General features: G+C 39.5%; 1 protein-coding gene across 9 annotated transcripts in view; it reads left to right on the forward strand.

Moving 5' to 3' along the window:
• kmt2cb (lysine (K)-specific methyltransferase 2Cb) overlaps positions 1-21,160 on the forward strand; it is a 100,310-nt gene that overhangs the window by 20,054 nt on the left and 59,096 nt on the right. For all 9 annotated transcript variants that reach the window (XM_086080189.1, XM_086080179.1, XM_086080217.1 and 6 more), the window contains 10 exons: positions 4,601-4,689; positions 6,851-7,001; positions 13,725-13,925; positions 15,901-16,010; positions 16,290-16,399; positions 16,915-17,077; positions 17,180-17,351; positions 17,577-17,691; positions 18,430-18,605; positions 19,312-19,664. In XM_086080189.1, the coding sequence (XP_085936315.1) occupies positions 4,601-4,689; positions 6,851-7,001; positions 13,725-13,925; positions 15,901-16,010; positions 16,290-16,399; positions 16,915-17,077; positions 17,180-17,351; positions 17,577-17,691; positions 18,430-18,605; positions 19,312-19,664 (1,640 nt within the window). The remainder of the gene's footprint in view (positions 1-4,600; positions 4,690-6,850; positions 7,002-13,724; positions 13,926-15,900; positions 16,011-16,289; positions 16,400-16,914; positions 17,078-17,179; positions 17,352-17,576; positions 17,692-18,429; positions 18,606-19,311; positions 19,665-21,160) is intronic.

The following is a 21,160-nucleotide window of genomic DNA, read 5'->3' on the forward strand; positions in this document are numbered from 1 at the left end:
CCAACACATTTTAAGGTTAATAACTTTAATATTTAAGTTGCCCCAACACCCCACCCCCAAAATGGTAAAAAATAAAACCTAAAAAAGAAAAGAAAAAAATTATCTGATCACCACCAAGGTATCGGGATCCAGATTGGAACGTGACAGAAGTGGATCGTCCCAGCCGTAGCTGTCACTGTTGAATATTTTTTAGAATCAATGAATCGACTAATCGGATTCATTTAAATTTTACATTAAAGTGTATTACAAAAGCATTTTCCCTGATTACTGTTTATTAACCAGTGATTGGTGGGTATTTTGTACTTTGTATTTATATAGGGATTTAAAAAAAGGAGGATTGATGTTGCACTATGTTACCGGTTCGGTTATTGTTTCACAATTACTGTTAATATGCTGAAATCAGAGGATTTGGACAATTTTAAAAGAAAAAAATAAGTCTCCAAATGATTACTCTATTATTAAAAAATAGTTGTCGACTAATTTGATAATCAATTACTTGTCGATTAATCGATTAATTTTGACAGCTCTCGTCTCAAGTAGTACAAACCTTACACCACAGGTTCAAGGGCCCAATTCCACTTCACCTGGGTCACTCTTAGCTCTGCCATCAAGTGTAAAATTAAAACAACCAAGTACATCTTTTATCTGTTGATTTCTAAAAATGTGTCTGCAAGTGGGCTATTGTGCACTTCTGCCCCTCTGTACTGTACAGTATGGTATGCTAAAATCATGATATGTTGCATAGTGATTTGCTTGAATGTAAACACACAGTATTGTTTCTTTCTAAATGTGTATTTCTTTATTAGACATATTCGTTTTAACCACAGCAATACATTTAAGGTGTATATAATTGTGGTTTGGGACTGGAATTAATTCTACAGTATTAATTTCAATAGGAAACTTAACCTCGATTTGCGAACACTTGCTGGAACTTCAAACGACAGTAAACTCCTCTTTGGCTCAGCCGTATGCACACATTGTTGATGGATAGATCCCACTCAATTAAGCTAAGGCCGGCAAGTTTTGGCTCGATCCTCATAGTTGAAGGTTGTTACTTATCTTGACATGGAAGTTATTTAAAGGGAGGAGTCGGTTTGGCATCCAGCCACTTGTGATTTGTCCCCCCCTCCTTCTCTTTTCTCTCTGTGGTGACATCAAAATGATGCCAGCCCACATCCTGCCATCTCCACCTCCTCTGAGCGCCTGTATCCTTCCAAGCACCCCTGAGACACAACCGCTCTCATTTGGGCGGTGTTTGCTCTTCCCGTTTCGCATGTTAACAGTCGTATCCGCCACAATTATGCTCTCCACGTGCTGTCTCCGAGATGATGTCAGCACAGCCCCTCAGCCTACTGGAGGATGCTGACAGAGGCTCCATACTACTTATTTGGTGTGTGCATGCAATTTGCATGAGCTGGTATGCAGTCAGATGGTTGGAAGTGTTGACGTTTAATTTAGTTTTGTTTATTTGGTCGTAACAATCAATAAGTAAAAAAGATGTATACAAATAAAAGAACAAAGGCCAAAAGATGTAGACTGAAGCCAAAGCTTATATACAGTCTACCCTTTTCACATGGTACTACATCAAAGTAACAGACCTATTACGAGTCCATACTGCATCTACACATAAGTCCAACAATGTACTACATTTACAAAAATATGTTATTTATTACTGACATACATATATAGAAAAATATCTTTTGTCCATATTTTTGCAAAAACTCTATTAGTAATCTTGCATTTATACATATATTTGAAATTCTTAATTGAGTTACACAGTTTCAATTCACAATCAAAATGATTGATTGAACATCTCTGTTTCACATTTGTTCTGGTTTTTATTTTCCTAAACATCGATGTTTCTCTCTGCTCATAATTGCTAAATCTGTGTTGGAAGAGCTTCTGAACACAACAAGGGAGCAGCATATTATTATTTATTTTAAACATAAATTGGGCGGTTTTAAAGTCCACCAGATCGTTAAATTTAAGTATATGTGATTTTATAAATAGATTATTAGTAGGTGCACGATAATCAGCAAAGTTAATTATTCTAATTGCTCTCTTCTGTAAAATCAAGGCCGTGTTTGTTATCGATTTATATGTATGTCCCCAAACCTCCACACAATAACTCATGTATGGAACGAAGAAAGAACTAAACAAGTGTAGAGAATTTGGGTTAAAGATATACTTTACTTTATGTAGTATTCCTATTGCTTCGGATAATTTGGTTTGAATATATTAAACATTCAACTTCCAGCACAGTTTATGATCAACAACAACACCTAAAAAATTATTTTCATATACCGGTACTCTTTTTAACTCAATATTGTTGATCGTAATTTGTACAGGACTATTGGTCTGACGATATCCAAATAATATAAATGTTGTTGTATTTATATTTAATGATAACTTATTAATGTCAAACCATCGTTTCATAGTATTTAATTCCACTTGCACTGTGTTCAGAAGCTCTGTTAAGTCTTTTCGCAGCGGTGTCATCCGCAAAGAGTACAGATTTGAATGATTCTGATATTGTACATATATCATTTATATATAAAATAAATAATATAGGACCAAGGATTGACCCCTGGGGAGCTCAACATTACTTTCATAAATTCAGATTTTACTTCATGTAACTGCACATATTATTTTCTATTTGCAAGATAAATCCGTTATCCATGACCAGGCTTTTCCTCTAAATCCATATTGTTGTTCATTCAGTAGAATATGGCTCTCAATAAAATGAATTAATCTAGTAACAAAAGGTTTTTCAAGAATTTTTGCGAACGGGCAGAAGTGATATTTGTCTATAATTTGAAAAAGTATGGATATCTCCAGTCTTGTGTATTGGAATGGCTATTTTCATTGCACTGGGAAAATACCTGTTAACAATGACTGATTGCAAATATATGCAAGGGGTATATAACATCTTTTACTCGTACCATATCACAACAATCATTGGCTTTTTTTTTCTTTCTATTAAACTTGCAAACCAAATCTACCAATTCTTTCTCACTGACTTTGGTTAAAAAATGGTGTGAGGATTTTTCTTGATAATATCTATGTCTACTCTGTCTCTTTGTAGAGGATCAAAAATCTGCTTTGCCAAGTCAGATCCAACATATACAAAATATTTATTGAATTCATTTGCAGTTTCTCTAGATATGGATGGAATTGCTGTGTTGTGCATTTTTGATAAAATGGTTTAGGGTACTCTGGTTTTCCCATCTGCTTTTTAATTTACGAATTAAGCACTTTCCACGTCTTAAGTGCTAACGTAGCTTAAGTAGTAAGTTATATGCCGCAAGTGCTGCTTTTTCATGATTTTAAGTGTTTTATCATCTTTCTTGCTTCTGGGGCAGTCTACTGTAGTGGGAAAACACAATAGTGGTTATTTACAACATAATGTGCAATATATGATAACTGTCACTAGTGGATAGTTTTACCTGGTAGGCAGGTAGTTTGTCAAGATAGTAACTACAGTATTGTTTGTTGAGTGTATACAGGCAGTCCTCGGTTTATGAGGTTCCTGGCATATGCAATTTGGAGGTTACGGTGTGCAATGGACTAGTATATTGGACTAGTAATTTAATTTCATTTTAATTGTTTTTTTCTCTGTCGCACTTTGAGCATGTTGTTGAAAAGTGCATTACAAATTGTATTTATTATTATTATTACACGAATGAATACGTACTCATGTGGCATGCTCAGCATTAAGGGCTGGGAGACCCGGCCTTAAAATAAAATCTCCACCCAAACCTTTGAGAAAGTGGCCCTCTAGTCACAAATCCTTAATATATTATATTAAATTATTTATTTTAAACGCTCCATTTTTAACATATATCATTTAACTAATTTGCTCCCAAAAACATAAAAATACATTCTGGTTTAAATGTTTTAAGTGTCCCAAAGTCGTATTTATAAGTTTTTTTCAAATGTATTTTTTATGCTAGAGCATACAGAAGGCTTTGATGCAGCCTCTCAACTGCAGAAAACGGATGAAGAAATGGTAGTTATTACAACGGCCCACAACTGCCAGAAAGAGCTCAACCAGTGCCATGTTGAAAAAAGCTCATTTACCCAGTTCTAAACAGATTTGTGAATAATGATGAAACGTAGCTATATTCTAATGCTAATTGCTGCAAAACGGAAACTGATAGAAATATACTTTTTTCCTGATAAAAGAAGAGACTCTAATCTTTCTTTTGGTAGGTTTCATGTTGTTGTAGCAATAACACAATATTCTGTAGGCCTTGCAAAATCAGTGAGAAGGGGGTTGCTTCAGTGAAAGTGGCTGGGAGTGAATAATAGCTATTTCATCTGTCATGTGCACTATGCTTCTTTTTAACATGCAAAATGCTAAAAGCAGAACATGGGTGGTGTTGTGTCTTCATTAGTGACAGCAAGCATTTTAATGTGTATTCGATTTTTAATGTGTTTAAAATGTGTTATTTCCTTCCCTAATAACAGGTGTGGTCTATACTGCTGTGATAGTACACTATTTTATCTACTGTTCTTCCTTTCCAACCCAATGATAACTGTGGCTACTTCTAATTTCCATTGCCTGCATTTATTTGTGTTTGCCTCTTTCTTGCCTTAGGGGCCGCACCAGAGGTAGGGCTATCATGGATGAGGAAGACAGTATGGATGGAACAGAGATAACAGATTCCATTGGCCCTCAGGACACAGGTGAGACTTCACTGCCCCGTTGCTTGTGAAATGCTCATTCAGCGGAAGGTGGATGAGAGCTTTTTCATAGTACCTTGGCCTTCCTCTTCAGGGCTCTAAATGAAAAGGTTCAGCTTGAGCTGCAGTGAGTTTGTATTCCACCTCACCTCAGTCTTTCATTCGCTGTCTCCACCTCTCCTTCTGCCCTAAGATTGGCATTGAGGAGCAGGAGTGGAAAAGAGCCCAAGGCTAATGCCCCCTAAAAGCTTTTTAAAATCCCATCAGTCTCTCCAGACACATTTGTGCTTTTTATTTTTATTTTTTATTTTTTTATGTGTGTAGTGTACATCACATCATGTGATGTTCGCTTTGAGTTTTTCATTTTGATGCCCCCGTTCATGGTACAGTAGATACCCTAGGGACTGGGGATCTTCCAGTGGCTTGAATTTCTTTTATTAGGTCTACCTAACGCCCGCAAACTATTCTATTATATTCAATTATATTATATTATATTATATTATATACTTTCGGTTTGAAGGCAAATTGAGCTTGAAGGAATTATAGTTGTTGCTTTGTGTTGCACCAAGTACTGGTACTAGCATCGTACCGTGAATTTTAGCTGGCAAAAATGTCACGATACCATAATTCTGAAATACCTGTACTTGAGAGGGGAGGGGGGAGGGGGGGGGGGGGGAATCAGCGAAAGCTTTGTGTTAGACAGGGCTGCCTTGTAGCGCTGTCGCAGAGAAGGTAGAAGCCAGTTAAATCCTTCTGATGTAAATAAACAAATATCCGAATCTGGATATTTATATTGGCATTTTAAAAAGGACGGTTTGTGCACATTCGAGGCGGCTTCCTTGATCGCATCTATTAACTCATGCAAAAACACTATGGATTAAGGGCGTTTGGGTCTCCAACTCTCTGGCGAACGCTAGCTTGAAACACCGATGCATTTTGCATGTAAAAGCAAGTGGATCACTCGTGCCATGTAACAGCTAGATCAGGAGTGTCAAACAGGCCGGATCAGGCCCACAAAGGGGTTTAATCCGGCCCGCAAGGTGATTTTGTAAAGTAAAAAAAAAAAGAAGGGGAAAAAAAGTAATGTCGGACCAATTAATCAGTTGGCCATAATCAAAGCATATAAATTCGTAATTTCACAATAGACCAACATAAATCAAACACAAACGTACTGAATAAGAGACACATTCAACTACACATATGAAAATGCACAATGCATTCTGTGAACAATATACAGGTATATGCAAAATAGGTAGATATACCACGCCCGGAACTCATATGGGCAAAGTGTTGCCGTGTTTAATTTGCATTCGTGTTATTTTTTGGGACAATATATTTACAGTAAATTAGCGCTGGCCCGCAAATTGCGGAAAATCTGCATAAAAATTGACGGCAATTTTTTAAATATTTATATACAATGATTTTACCGATCCGGCCCACTTGGTAATATATTTTCCTCTATGTGGCCCCTGAGCTCATATGAGTTTGACACCCCTGAGCTAGATGCTCATACGTAGATATTTGTCTTGGCGCCTTTAATATATAAATTAGCAAAACTGTTGCATAACAGCGAGACAAGTGCAGCAAGCTTTGCTCATGGACACATTTTTAGAAATGGACAGATAACAAAATAGGGGTGTTAGAAAAAATCGTTTCGGCAATATATCGCAATATTACAGCGCGCAATTCTCGAATCGATGAAATATGCGGCCGAATCGATTTTTTTTATGGGAATATTCAACAAAGCGTCTTACTTAGGGTTAGGATTTACACATTAAGCATGGAAGAATGTTATATTAATAGAACATCCTTAATATTTTATTTCAGTGCTGTTCAAACATGAAACAGACTGCAACCTGTTAGATTAATAAATACATGTTCATAGAAATCTTACAGTGTACATGTACAAGTTTACTGATTAGTATTTTCTAAATTTGAGTAAAAAAAAAAACCCGCAATCATCTATTTATAGATTTGCATCGGGATTAATCGGTATCTGATCGAATCATGATTTATGATAGGAATCGCCAGGTACTAGGCAATTCACACCCCTATAACAAAATATTGTTTTTATTTTTACTATTACGATTAGATTCCTTTGGTATTTCTTTCGGTAGTATATCATTTTGACAGACTGATCATTCCATTTTTCCATCACCTTTAGAAACAGAAATCCAAGCAGCACAGGCTGTGGAAGTGGTGAGCAGTGATGCGCCAGAGGAGGACACGCCCTCACCTCCTCCTCCGGCCCAGAGCCCTCCACCCGAGACTCTTGGAGGACCGTCTGTCCCAGCAAGTAGAGGAGTCCAAAGCAGGTAAGCAACAACAAAGCTCTTGACTGTGAATTTTATATAGTGTGAAATAGTTTCTGCTTGCTGGGTGCATGTATATAATGAAACACAGTCATCAGCTGACTGGCAGCTTTTCCTCCCAGGTGCCACGGTGTAGGAGATTATCCGTCTTTGCCATCCATGCTATCGACGTTGTTGATGGCAGGCAAAAACAATGGCGCGCCTCCTGGGTTCTTAAGATTGTCTTTTAGACCAAAAATGTCAACCAAAGAAGTTATGTTGTCGTGGCTATTTATCTCCTGATAAAATAGATGACACAAAAGATGATTCCATGACACAGAGAACCTTTAAGGTTCCATGCCATCTATATGTCAAAATGAGACTGTGGCATATTTTAAGTGTGACATGTACGTATGTGATTTGTCGTTTGCATGCATTAGCCTTTGGAAGGTAGAGGCCTCCAAAACAAACAGATTTGAATTCGGCATCGTTGTAACGTTGATTTGACACTCATTATTCAAGTCCCTGCCCATGTTGTTGTTACTACAATCCTGCATCTTGTGCAAGGATAAAACAGCTGCCAACCACAGAGGAGTTGATGAATAAACTGCCTTTGTTTATTTTTGGATAAACTCCTAAACATTTTGGAACCAGAATTGTGGTGTTTAAGCACAATTTGTGGAGGATGGCTTTGTCAATGTAACCTTTCACACACACAAAAAAAAGGCATATCCATGTTTTTTTAGCGACACAGCCGCATCAGTGTGCGCTCTCGAATTTGATATTATATCTGCATAAAATACCTCAATACCAGTGCTGAAGCTATAAAACTTAAAAATCAGTCAAAAGCAGTGAGATAATAGCTGACATTTCTTTTATTTGTTTTAATTAAAAAAAAAAAATACTAAGAGGGTCCTTGTCAGTATACTTTTGATAAAATAAATGCATTTTAAACATTTAGGACCCTTGAGAACAATTCAACATGATACATTTTACATTTTATTTTTTGACCAAAAAATGTATTATTTAAACCTTCAGGCCATATATGATCTCATTGAATATTTAAAGTTTGACAACCACAATGGAGGATGGAAGCTTAGTTATTTTATAAGGTATTATAACATAAGCGACTAGATGGGCTATTGATTGTAATTAAGTAAACTACTAAAGTGATTTAACCGCCATAATTCTTCTCGGTATATGTAAGCTTTTATAGATTGATAGAAAGCTAGTATTATTTAGATATTTTTAGTTATTAACATTTAATGCATTGATGGATTTTTTTCTGTCAGAGTATGAAAAGTCCGACTGCATTTGAATGCACCTCACGTTGCGTTGAACACGAGAGACATCAGTTTACTCCCCCTTATGATTACATTAACTCTTTGACTGCCAGACGTTTTCAGAAAAGGGATGCCGCCAGTGCCAGCCGATTTAAGCATTTTGACTGATTTTCAAGGTCCACAGAAAATGTTCTGTTTGGACTATGGAAACACACGTACTACCAAATGAAAGATTGGACTTTCATCTTTCATCAGAAAAAAAGAGTTTGTTTCTACCTTATTCCGTTCTTTAGTAATCAACAATAGAAAATGGTTAGTTTGACCCAATTTCGCCTGTGTTGGACCAAAATACGGAGAAATCAAGCTTTTAGTGAAACGATATTATTTCATGCATTCTAGTGAATTTGACACTTCTTTTTGTCCATGAATGATGCCACAAACACCTAAATAGTGCTTTACTTCTATAAAACACTACCACCAAGAATGAAAAAGTGTTTTTTGATAGCAAAATACGTTTATTTACATTCAACAGTGTAACAATTTGACAACAATTTGGCAAACTATTTACAAATGTGTGCAACTGTGGTGCTATTTACAAATATGTGGATGTTTCAACGACAGTTTTTCTTTTTGTAACACTCTCCTGCGTGCAAAGAGACGCAACAGCATTTGCACAACAGATTGCCTCTTCGCGTGCGCCACTTTCTTGCCGGCCGTTTTTTTCCGGGGAATAGCAAGTATATACTGCAGTGTGTCATCAAGTCTAATATCAGGATCATGCTACGGTTACGTTACGGTTTCGTTACGTCTCGCTTCCCCGTGTCCTTCAGTTGCTATACCGGGTGGTAGGAGATGTTCTGATCCATTTTATCCACTCCATTCATGGTGGCATCGTAGTCCAGAAACAGTGTCTTCTCCGTGATCAGACTGTACCCGCTCCTCCGATGAATATGCATTGGACTCGGGGTACTCTTCATTGTCCGATCGAATGTCCGCTTGTGCAGCTCCGCGTTTTCCGGCCTTAGCAGCGCTAGCCGCGCTAAGCCGGTGAGGCTTACTACGTGTTCATAACAGTCACGCCAAAGCTTCCAACTTTGGCGTAGAGCTCGGAGTCCTCCTCATCATCATCATCAATCTGCATTGGTCGATGCCAACTCTCCATCGCCCGATCGAATGTCCGATTGTGTAGAAGTACCCGGCCGGCTATTGTGCGCGTTTTCCGGCCTTAGCAGCGCTAGCCGCGCTAGCCGCGCTTACCGGTGAGGCTTACTACGTGTTCATAACAGTCACGCCAAAGCTTCCAACTTTGGCGTAGAGCTCGGAGTCCTCCTCATCATCATCATCAATCTGCATTGGTCGATGCCAACTCTCCATCGCCCGATCGAATGTCCGATTGTGTAGAAGTACCCGGCCGGCTATTGTGCGCGTTTTCCGGCCTTAGCAGCGCTAGCCGCGCTAGCCGCGCTAGCCGCGCTTACCGGTGAGGCTTACTACGTGTTCATAACAGTCACGCCAAAGCTTCCAACTTTGGCGTAGAGCTCGTTGTCATCATCATCGTTGACATCAATGCGCTTTTTAGTATTGATTGATGCTTTCCGTCTTTGAAAAAAATGCTCAAGCGTGAGCTGCTTGTAACCGGTTGCTTGGTCAAGCCATTGTGGCTTGGATCAGCCATTGTCTCCTCAACACTCTAGCTCCGCCTCACGTCTTCTACTGACGCCCACGGTGGGCGGCCCATCCAACCTTGTGCAAAGAGAGTCATCGCTGCCCTCTAGGGGCCAAAACGAGTCTTTGACTAATCAGATCTGCCTGATACTTTCAGCACAGCTGCCCAAGGCTTTCCTGCACCTGTTTTTGAAAAAAAAAAAAAAACAACATAGGGGACGTCTTTTAACGTCCTCGGCGCCCTTCCCTAGGTTTATGCTAAACGTTTATGGCAGTCAAAGAGTTAAGTTACAGTGTGTTCCATTTTAGTTTTTTTTTTTTTGTCCAATTACAGTACTATCAATTATTTCATCATTAAAATAGCTAAATGTGTGTACCAGTGACCACACACAAAAGAATTGCAACTCCGGCAGTTGGTGAGAGCACTTACTCAAGAGACTTTGCTGTTTGTCTTTGTTTTGACAATGGCATTAATGAACTTGCCCTTACATTAAATATGTTTTTCTTCTTGCTACCACATTGTTAAACTGTGTTTACAGTGATGCATAATAAAAAGCTTTGAAAACATTATTAAAAAATTAAAATTTGACATTATTTGCAACATATATTTAAAAATTTAAATATAGGCTAATCTTCTGTTTTGGGTTCATATATGATCCAGCACTCCCGTGCCCCTTGTGAGGAATAAGTCATTCCAAAAATGGATGGATGGATGGATTTTTACTGTATAAAAGGAGTCATGCCTCGCCTTGCTCTTATGATCCTATCCGTTTGAACCACAAAGATTGAGTGTATTAACAAAACGATGAAACAAATGTTCAATTACAAGCATTTACGTGTTGCATGGCATGAGTGATCCAAGAACGATCATCCCCCTTTTGCTTTAACAGATACAATAAATGTTTCTGTGTTTTAAGCTAGTGATCGCTTGATAGTTCTAGACCCAACTGGCCATATACATATTGTGTTTCATAATAGTACCTAACGGTATTTATAATTCCACGTGTACCACTTGATGAAATAGCGTGCAGTCTCCTTTGCCAAAATGCACCGAGTGTATTCAGCGCAGCGCTTCAATGAATGGAGAGGTGCGAGCAGTCAGCTCAAAATGGGCACACACTGTCCTTCATGAAAAGCTAATTTTTCTTCTAGTTAAGTTTAATGGCTGTTAATGTGGCAAGGTACTCACCTAGACTTGGATATTTACTAACTTATTTATTTACACGAGATGGCTATAATCTGACGTGACAGATGGGCTTCCGCCTTCTGTGTGACGGCTGACCTGCTGCGCGCCGGCTCCATCTGACAGAGACGCAGCCCTCGCCGTATTTTTTTCCCCTCCTAAGTTCTGGTATTTGAAAACTACCGCATTATGTTTGCCCCCTAAAATTCACAATACAATACCAGCGGTACTTGTAACACTAGTCGCGGGGATTCACTGGAGATTCAAAATATAGACCCTCGCCATGGACTGAGTAGAGCGAGACGTGATTGGTCCCTTAGTTTGAGTTTGATGTGTGGATAATCAGTGTGCTAACTGCATTCTTGATTGATGTGTGAGCCAAGTCTTCCAGCGCTAAGCGTCATCTTGAGCCTTGTTTCCACCGTTTCTTGTTTCTTCTCTACTCTGCTCTGCTCTATTTGGCTCTACACCAAAAAGCAGCGCGTCTCCACTGCCACGGCCACCACCCGGGAGCCCCTCCTCACCTTGCCAGTGATGTCATGCTAAAGCGACCGCAGCTAGCGTGGACTGCACACACAGGCAAAAACAATTGGTTTGTGCCTGTTTATTTCAGCCTGAAGACATCGAATGAATATTGCAGCAACCAGAAGACTGCATTTAATAATGTTAAAAAGGTTTGCACCTCCTCAAATGTCCAAGCATTAATCTGTTTGGAAGCCATTGTTGTCCTCTCTTCATCGTTAATGGCAGCTGTTTTCTCGGGGTGGTGGTTTGCGCAGCTGCATATTGATGAAAATATGTCTCGAACCAATCATTGGCCTCCAAAATAATTATGCCACGTTTTGGAACCGGGCTACTTTTTTTTAGAACTGCAAAGGAGCAGGTACCAGAAAAAGCGAGGAGAGTAGAGCCGGGTAGATTTGTTGGTGGAAATGGGGCTTGAGTAGAGTAGAGTAGAGTAGAGTAGAGTAGAGTAGAGTAGAGTAGAGTAGAGTAGAGTAGAGTAGAGTAGAGTAGAGTAGAGTAGAGTAGAGTAGAGTAGAGTAGAGTAGAGTAGAGTAGAGTAGAGTAGAGTAGAGTAGAGTAGAGTAGAGTAGAGTAGAGTAGAGTAGAGTAGAGTAGAGTAGAGTAGAGTAGAGTAGAGTAGAGTAGAGTAGAGTAGAGTAGAGTAGAGTAGAGTAGAGTAGAGTAGAGTAGAGTAGAGTAGAGTAGAGTAGAGTAGAGTAGAGTAGAGTAGAGTAGAGTAGAGTAGAGTAGAGTAGAGTAGAGTAGAGTAGAGTAGAGTAGAGTAGAGTAGAGTAGAGTAGAGTAGAGTAGAGTAGAGTAGAGTAGAGTAGAGTAGAGTAGAGTAGAGTAGAGTAGAGTAGAGTAGAGTAGAGTAGAGTAGAGTAGAGTAGAGTAGAGTAGAGTAGAGTAGAGTAGAGTAGAGTAGAGTAGAGTAGAGTAGAGTAGAGTAGAGTAGAGTAGAGTAGAGTAGAGTAGAGTAGAGTAGAGTAGAGTAGAGTAGAGTAGAGTAGAGTAGAGTAGAGTAGAGTAGAGTAGAGTAGAGTAGAGTAGAGTAGAGTAGAGTAGAGTAGAGTAGATACCGGCGGTGGAAACGAGGCTATAGTTTAACAGGGCTGTCATAACAGGGCTGTCATTGTTCCGGACGGTTGAGATAAATCGGTGTGGTATCCTCAAGAAGCAGCATATTTAGTATCTTCTGCACTCTTAATCACACGACTCTCTATTTTGCCCCTTATTTCTTCTTCGTCTCTAGTCTTAGCTACATCTCTTCTATGTGCTCCTTTTATACAGTGCCCCTAGCCATGCCCCTTACTAATATGAGCATGCATGAGAAGTGCACTGTAAGAACATGCACATAAACAAGCTGTTCTTAGCCACGGCTGCTACATTGCTAGCATGACTTATTCATGATGGTGTATTGTGTCGTTACCCTTGCTTTGTCTGGAGAGATGTTCAATTCTTTCTTTCTAACCGGAGGTAAAAAATCCAGCCAAGGAAACCGAGGCGGCTGAGTGTCCCTGACGACATGGCAAGACTGTGCGTGCACTCCTGTGCGCCTGCCAACACCCCTCGGTCACGCGTTCTGTCTCTACCGTCGCTCATAGACTTTTCTTGTCGCAGAGAGAGAAGTTTTAAAATAATTCAAATAAAATAAGAGTCATAAAATGAATTTTCCAATGATCATTTCAATGATATTTTTCTGCCAGGTAACAATGTTAACATATATGACAATTTTATTTTTATTTTGTTTAATTTTTTTGAAAACTGCAAACTCACCTTCAAACGTTAGGAGTACTTAAATGCTCCTCGAAGCAGTTACTGTAATTGTGTTTACTTCTTTGCACTTTATTACATTCCTTAAACTGGCTGTACTCACAGATATTTTGAATGGTATTTATTTTAGTGTATTACAAATAAATATATTTGTTTTAGTTTATTTTTGTAAAATCTTTTTTTGTACATATACTCTGCAATGTATTTTTGCATATAAAATGTGTTGGTGATAATGGGAGGAAAATTTTAAGGAAAAAATTATTCATCGGGATTTATATCGTCAACAGGAAGATTTTGCACAGCACTACCCTCTACAATTCATTTATTCTTTTTCAGTGAGCATCTTTGTGCCTTCTGTTACTGCGGGACTCGTAGCCTGTTGGGTCAGGGGGAACTGCGAGTGTTCAGCACCACGCTGCCCGACGATCTCCTCAGACACAAAGATGGAGAGGACTCGAACAATGGCGGTAACGGCGATGGGTCCACTGAGCCACACGTGGCTGGCGAGACCACCTCAGGACAGCAGGAACTTACTAAGTAAGTTATTTTCTTTGTCTAATTTGTTTTGTTGCTGTGGAATTAGGGGGTGCTTTATTCAGAGTTCCCAGTGGCATAATAGGTAGTAGGAGATGTAATACACTCTGGCAGCTCGCCAAGCCAACAGTTGATCGTGTCGTGTTGCCATGTGATTGGTCGCCGAAGGCCAGCCTTGCTTATGTCACACAGCCACAGAGAAGAGTGCACAGTTCAGGGGGAACAATTGGAATTGATTTGTAAGTGAGGAAGTGTGTGTGATAGAGGGAAATGTTAACATCCTAATCAGGGGTGTGGAGGCTGTTTTATCAATTTTCTGCAAATTTAAAGCTGCCAATGTCGGCCTTCAGAAGTGATTTCTTGAGACTCAACAGTAAGCGTTTTAGTGCAATATGCCAGATGCCAAGATGGCTCTCTTCCTCTCTCCTCTGTCCCTCCCACAGAGTCACTCTATCCATTTGTTATCTTTTTATTTCATTGAAAACTGCACCGAGGGCTGGCCGATATGACCACAAAAAAAACAAATCTCTTTTTCCCCCCAGTCATTCTGGACAGCATGATTTTCATAGAAGTAATAAACCCAGCAAATATTGTAGAAGGTTTCATTTATTCAAAAATAAATCATGTACAAAATGTTCAGACAGCAATGATGTACAGTGTACTGTTTTTAAAGAAGTTTTAAGCTAATCTATAGCTATTCATATATTATGCTAACCTTGGCCATAATAATTCTTGTGGTATTTGTGAGTTCAAAAATCAATCCTTGTACCGAGCCCACCGATTGGTCCGAGCCCCCAATTTCAAAACGACAGTGTGATTGGGGAAGAAGCGCTGAGTCCGTGGGAAACAAACAAACAAACCAAACATGGCGACACCGGTGGACGAATGCATGGAAGCTGCAATTAATTCTGTTCTTGCAGAATAAGCCACCATTTCCTTTTTGAAAGAAGAACAGCGAGAGGCGCTTCAAGCATTTTTCGCTGGTAAAGATATTTGTGTTTTTTTTTTACCTACGACAACAATGACATCAACATTTTCATCCGTTGCCATGATTGTTCAAAATAAAAGTTTGGTAGGTGTGCACAAGTTGTGTCATCGCCCAATCAGCTGGAAGTATTGTACTGCATGTCCCGTCTCTCCCGAGCAGATCACATTGGAGCAGTTCCAAATTGATATTGTGGAGAACTCCTTTGAGTGATTCACATTATCAATCTGGCTCTAGCCAGGTTAATGTTGTGCAGAACTTGCTTAAATTAAATTAAACAATTAAGTAGTTAGTAACTATTGTAAACTAGGGGTGGGAATCTATGGGTACCTCACGATTCGATTCCGATGCACGCCTTACATTTTATAGTCCATGTAATAAAACAGTGGTACCTTTTTAAAACTATTGCAAAACGCAAGGATTTATATTTCACACCTTGACTTTTATTAAGTGGCAAGGCAGCCTGGTTTGCAATGGTGTCAACACAAATTTCAAAAAGTGCCAATGGCAGCTTGCTGTAACAAATGTCTAACTTCTCCTAAATGTATTGTTATAAATTTATAAAAACCTATTTAAACTTATCTGTCTGGTTTAGCGTATCCTGTATTTTGATGCTTGAAAGTGCAATATGAAGCAGACAACAGTGGCTTTTAGTTTTTAATTTAAACTTTAAAAACTAGATTTCTAATAACTCTGAATCGATTCAGAATCTTTTTAATACAACGATCGATGCATAAAAAAAGCGATTATCATTCGCACCCCTATTGTAAACATATCTGTTAAACAATCCAGCGTTGTGCCACTAGTGAAAATTACAACTCACAATAAAGGTTGGATATAACAGACTTTAAGAACGAGAGTGTATTTATTTATTTATATGCGCCTCGATTTCACTATTAAGCTCATTTTCAATGATTCGATTTTTAAAATGACAATTAATCAAAATTAATTTGACTTATGATTTAACTTCTGCCTGTGTACCTTTGTTTCCAGCGGGTCTGACAGAAGCGAGGGAGATCCAGACCCAGCAAGTCGATTTTGGGATGCGCTTTCTCATGTCGGCCTTCCACAAGATCTCAACGTCCGGTCTCTCTTTGAGTCAGGTAAAAGTCAGTGATGTAGTAAAAATGAATATAAAAAAAAAAAAAAAACAAGATAGAATTTTTTTTATTAAATAGAAATAAATATCAATCAATAAATACAAATGCTTGGCTCTCATATTTATTTCGTACATGCTGCCAACATTGTCGACATGAAATGGATGATCAAAAATGTGTAAATAACCATTTTGCAAGTCCTGCTAGCGTTGATGTAGTTAAAACACATAAACCAGAATGTTGATTGGGTATTTATTCTTTCTTTTGATGTTTTGCAAATGACAGGGCAATGCTGGGCACATCAGAGTTGTGCCTCATGGTCCGAAGGTGTTTGCGAGGGCGAGGGACAATCTCTGCTTAATGTGGACAGAGCCATTGACTCAGGGAGCACAAAGGTGAGTCGGGAGGGAGCATCCGTGCCCTAATGGGTATTAACACCATCTTAATGTGTTGGGAAAGGCCTGCCTTCCTCACTGAGGCACAGTAAAGCTGATGGATCAGTCTGGCTGGTAAAGGTCAGCTCAGCACTGTGGCTCTGTCAACTGTGAAATGGAAAAGGTCATGCCACTCAACTGGGGCTGAGCTCTCATGGCAGCTTAGCCACGTAGCATGAGCAAAGGCACTTTGCTGTGTTTGTGTTTAATACCTATTGGTTGTGTAGTCTGTCAGCAAATCTTCCACTTAAACTACAGAGTGGCTATTCAAGCGCACTTATAGCACAGAGAGGGAAAAGGTGTCTGGATGAAGTTTTACCTGGAGTGTTATTAAACAAGGGTCTTGATTTTAAGTTGAAAAGCTGTTGATGAACGGACAGTTAACAGTAAGTCAATCCAAAAAATGCCACATTTGACTGTTCGGCAGAACGAAGACATTCCTCTTTTTTCAGCCCCAAATGTCTCTTTCTCTGCAGCACTGTGCATACTGTAAGCGCCTTGGAGCATCCATTAAGTGCTGTGCTGAAGGATGTACTCAACTCTACCATTACCCCTGTGCTGGGGCAGCAGGGGCCTTTCAGGATATCAGGAGTCTGTCGCTCCTCTGCCCAGAACACATTGATTTGGCCATGCATAAATGTAAGCCGCGTTTAATTAGATACTTCACTGTTAATCAAAAACAATTGCACTATAGTCTGTCTTATTCTGTGCAATGTAATGCTTCCATTTTTCTATCCACAGTTGTTGACGATGCAAATTGCGCATTATGCGACAGCCCAGGGGATCTACTGGACCAACTCTTCTGCACCAGTTGTGGACAGCATTATCATGGGATCTGCCTGGACATGGCGGTGACCCCCTTTAGGAGGGCTGGGTGGCAGTGTCCTGAGTGCAAAGTCTGCCAGACATGCAAGTGAGTCGGTCCACTTGTCACAAAACAACAAAACAGAAACAATCCAAAAAATTTTATCCCCAACAGTTACTCGTCAGTTCACCATTAAAGGTTGTATCAATCGTGTACACCACAAGATCATTTCTCAAAAACTTATTGAAGATAATAATTAACCGTTACATCTTGAAACAGTTTTCATAGAGGGTTGTATCCCACTCTCACTTTTCATCCAACCACATTCTGCAGGAACCCAGGAGAGGACACTAAAATGCTGGTATGTGACATGTGTGACAAAGGCTACCATACTTTCTGTCTGCAACCTGCCATGGATGCTCTTCCCACCAATGGGTGGAGATGTAAGGTAGGAGAAACATTCTGTGCCACTGTCTAAAGTTGGATTTACACTGCATGTCCAATTGCCCCAATTACGGTTGAATACCCACATTTATTTCCATGTAGACAACACTTGTTTCTGAGATGACAGTTTATAGTCTTGAATATATGAAACAAACTGCATGTGCAGACGCCCCTACTTTTGAAATGAAAATAAAGATGACAATGGTTTTGTGCAGCCTGCTATATAATTGAGCTTTCTAATTTAAATGAGGGTAACCTTCACATTACGCCACTAACGGGTCTGCATTATTTTCCCTTTTTGACCGTCCTTGGAGGATAAGCGGTTCAGATCATGGAAGGATGGACTAACATGCCGCTAATGTGTATACTGTAAAAATAAAGCAAGTGTTTGTGCAGACATGGGTCTGTTCTGTATACATCATCAATCGACATCGTTCAATGACTTCGGCTCGCATTGATGGGGTGTACAGTATACATTCTGGTGTGGCACTTGCATTGGCAGATATCCATTACATATCAAATTTGGATCCGCATTTGGAACATACTTTTTTTCCCCACTTTCTCCTCCTATGACTCGTATCGCAATTGTGCCAACATAGAGTGGAAAAAAATAAAATGTCACTTGGACCGTGTAAATAGTCTTATTGAACATAGCACAGCCATTTAAACAGAAGCGTCACATCCCACAATACTAAAAATGTCCAAATGACTTAAATGACCAAAAGTGTATTTTTCCTGGTAGAACTGCAGGGTATGCATCCAGTGTGGAACTCGAACCAGCGGGCTATGGCACCACACCAGCCTGCTGTGTGAGAATTGTGTCCAAAACCAGGATCCTGCTAAGAGCTGCCCTATGTGTGCCTGCATCTTGGACCCTGAGCATCACAAAGACCTACTCCTCTGCCACACTTGTAAGAGGTAAGTTAAAACTACTATTTTTTTCCCCCCCGTTACAGTTTTATCCTGAAAGTCGATGACTGTCTGTTCTGTGGCACTGTTGGACGTCAGATTTACCAATTGAGATCAGTTATATTTGACATAATCCAATGTCAAAATTGTTGCTATCATAAAACCTTTGTCAACTGTATATTATTTAAAAAAGAAAAAAAGAAGTCAAGTCACCAGATAGCTAGCAGCTAGAGTGAGAAGCTAACTTTGCAGCACCAATGGGTGGTGACTCGAGTTGAGTAGCCAAATCAGAATTATCTCATTTGAGTCAGAAAGCAAAATGTTTATTTTGTTGCCATCAAATTTTGAACATGTTCAGAATTTCTTTGCGACAAGAAAAACTATTTGCTACCATTACAACTGTTTGTAAACGTCTTTGCAACCTTGATCAAACTTTGAACGAATCCTGACGAAAACACATTTGCTACGTGCAGTCATGCACACACCCTCGCAAGCCTTTGCCACACAGTGAAATATGGTCTTAAATAGGTTAAAAAAAATACCCACTTGTCTGGGGAAAAAAAACATGGTTGAGCTAAAAAAAAAAAATAATCTGAGCTTGGAGGTACCACTCTTCAGTCATGATGTTATCTATACAGTTAGGTGTATCTCTTTGTGTCATATTGTCGTATTACTTAGAGAGCTCTTCCGACCAGTGGCTTTGTACTCTTTGCAGATGGCTTCACCTTGACTGTGAGCGTCAGAACCCGGGCCAAGCAGAAATCCACCCCAGAGAGGACTTTGTTTGCTCCAACTGTAGGTCTCCCACTGCAGTGCGGGTGCTTCAAGCAGAGGATATGGATACTGGCCCAGAGCTTTGCCCTCAGCCAGCCTCAACGCACACAGACTCTGAGACTGGCTCACAACTCGCTCAAAAGCACACGGACCTAGAACCTGGCATTCGGCCGCTTCCTGAAATGCACAATGACCCCAAACCGGAATTACATGCTACTCTGTTGCCCTCGGCTGCAGAGCCTGTTGAGGATGCCATCCTGGTGGAGAAGCCAGATACATCTGCCCAAGAGCCTGGTGGGTCCCGGTCCCATAAAGTTTCCATTTAACAGACTTACTGAGATTCTAATCTGTCTTCAGGTTGTTGTCTATATCTTTTTTTTTGTGTGTGACATTACATGACAACCACACATTTTCTGTGTTTGTTAGTTTAAACCAAAATTTGTGATATTTATTATTGTTATTAAGCCAAATCTATTTTCTCACCAGTTGAAGCCATATTCCGGCATTCAAAATATTCAGCTCTATATTCAGACATCCTAGGAACAGCTGTTCACCTTCCCAGCATTCCACACATTTCCCATAATTCCACATTCTCTGCGAGAAACAAAACACTTAAGATTCCAGATTCATAATTTCTCAACTGATTCAAAGCATTCTAAAGTCAAAATGATAAACATTTTAACAGAAATCCTGCTTTTTGCATACAGGGAGTCCTCAAGTTAGGTCCTACGTCGTTTCGACTTAACGGTGCCAGTGCCTCGTCCGTAGCACCTTCTTTTTCATTAATTTCCTACAGTAATCACGCCATTTTAAAGTTATTTAAAGTTGTGTTGTTGTTACCTCCACCAACGGACATCAATCGAGCAGGTTGGCTCACCATCAGGCACGTCACATTTCTGTGTTTAAGTTTGAATTAGCTCCGCTCTGCCGGCCGTCAGCCTTAAATGTCCGTGTGGAAAATTACTGTTTAAAGTATTTTGATGTAAATATCGACTTTAACGGGGAAATTCGACTTAAGTCGAAAATCTGATTACATCGCCAGCGTAGGAACGTAACTCAGCCGTAACTCGAGGACTCCCTGTATTTTCGCTGAGAAAATTCCCAAATTATTGAAGTTTTTATTTTGTTTCTTTGCAAATATTCCTCTGTCCTACAATTCAGCCTAACTCAGTCTGACAATGTAAATTTCCTAATTTTTTCATTCTTTGTACATTTCAGTTCAACTTCAGCTTTTCAGCATCCATACACATTCACTATAGAAATGGCTCTTTCTATTTACACCATGAGATACTATCACATTTATCACATTTAAAATGTGTTAACCGGTTTGACAGTTTGACTAAGACCAAAAAGACGCGCTACCTTCTTAAAAAGAAGCTCAAGTCAAGTGTGTGGCAAGTGACTTTGCAACATTTTACAACATTAAATGAAGCAACACTCACTACACGCATGTACACTCGCAAGTCTGCGCCGCTCAGTGAGATACGGGCTTTAGGCACTGTGATTGTCAGTCCACAGAAAATGGCAAAATGACCGTCCCTTGGGATGGAGCAGATTAAAGGATCTCCCTTGTCTCAGTTGTAAAAAGTTTTATTGAAAATTAGCAATAAATATATTATCCTTAGCTATACTGCCTCTCTGAATGATAAAGCGCTCTCCAATTTCAACTAGTACCCACAACCTGGTTGTATTAGATTTGACTCTCCTAGGATTCAGCAAAATACAGCCAGTGATTTTGCTTCTGTATACCTGATTGACAGCTAGACCTGTTCACCCCACCCCCCAAAAAA

Source organism: Leptonotus elevatus, chromosome 1, assembly GCF_054856555.1.
Source record: "Leptonotus elevatus isolate MCC_2025b chromosome 1, RoL_Lele_1.0, whole genome shotgun sequence".
In the NCBI taxonomy this organism is placed as follows: Eukaryota; Metazoa; Chordata; class Actinopteri; order Syngnathiformes; family Syngnathidae; genus Leptonotus; species Leptonotus elevatus.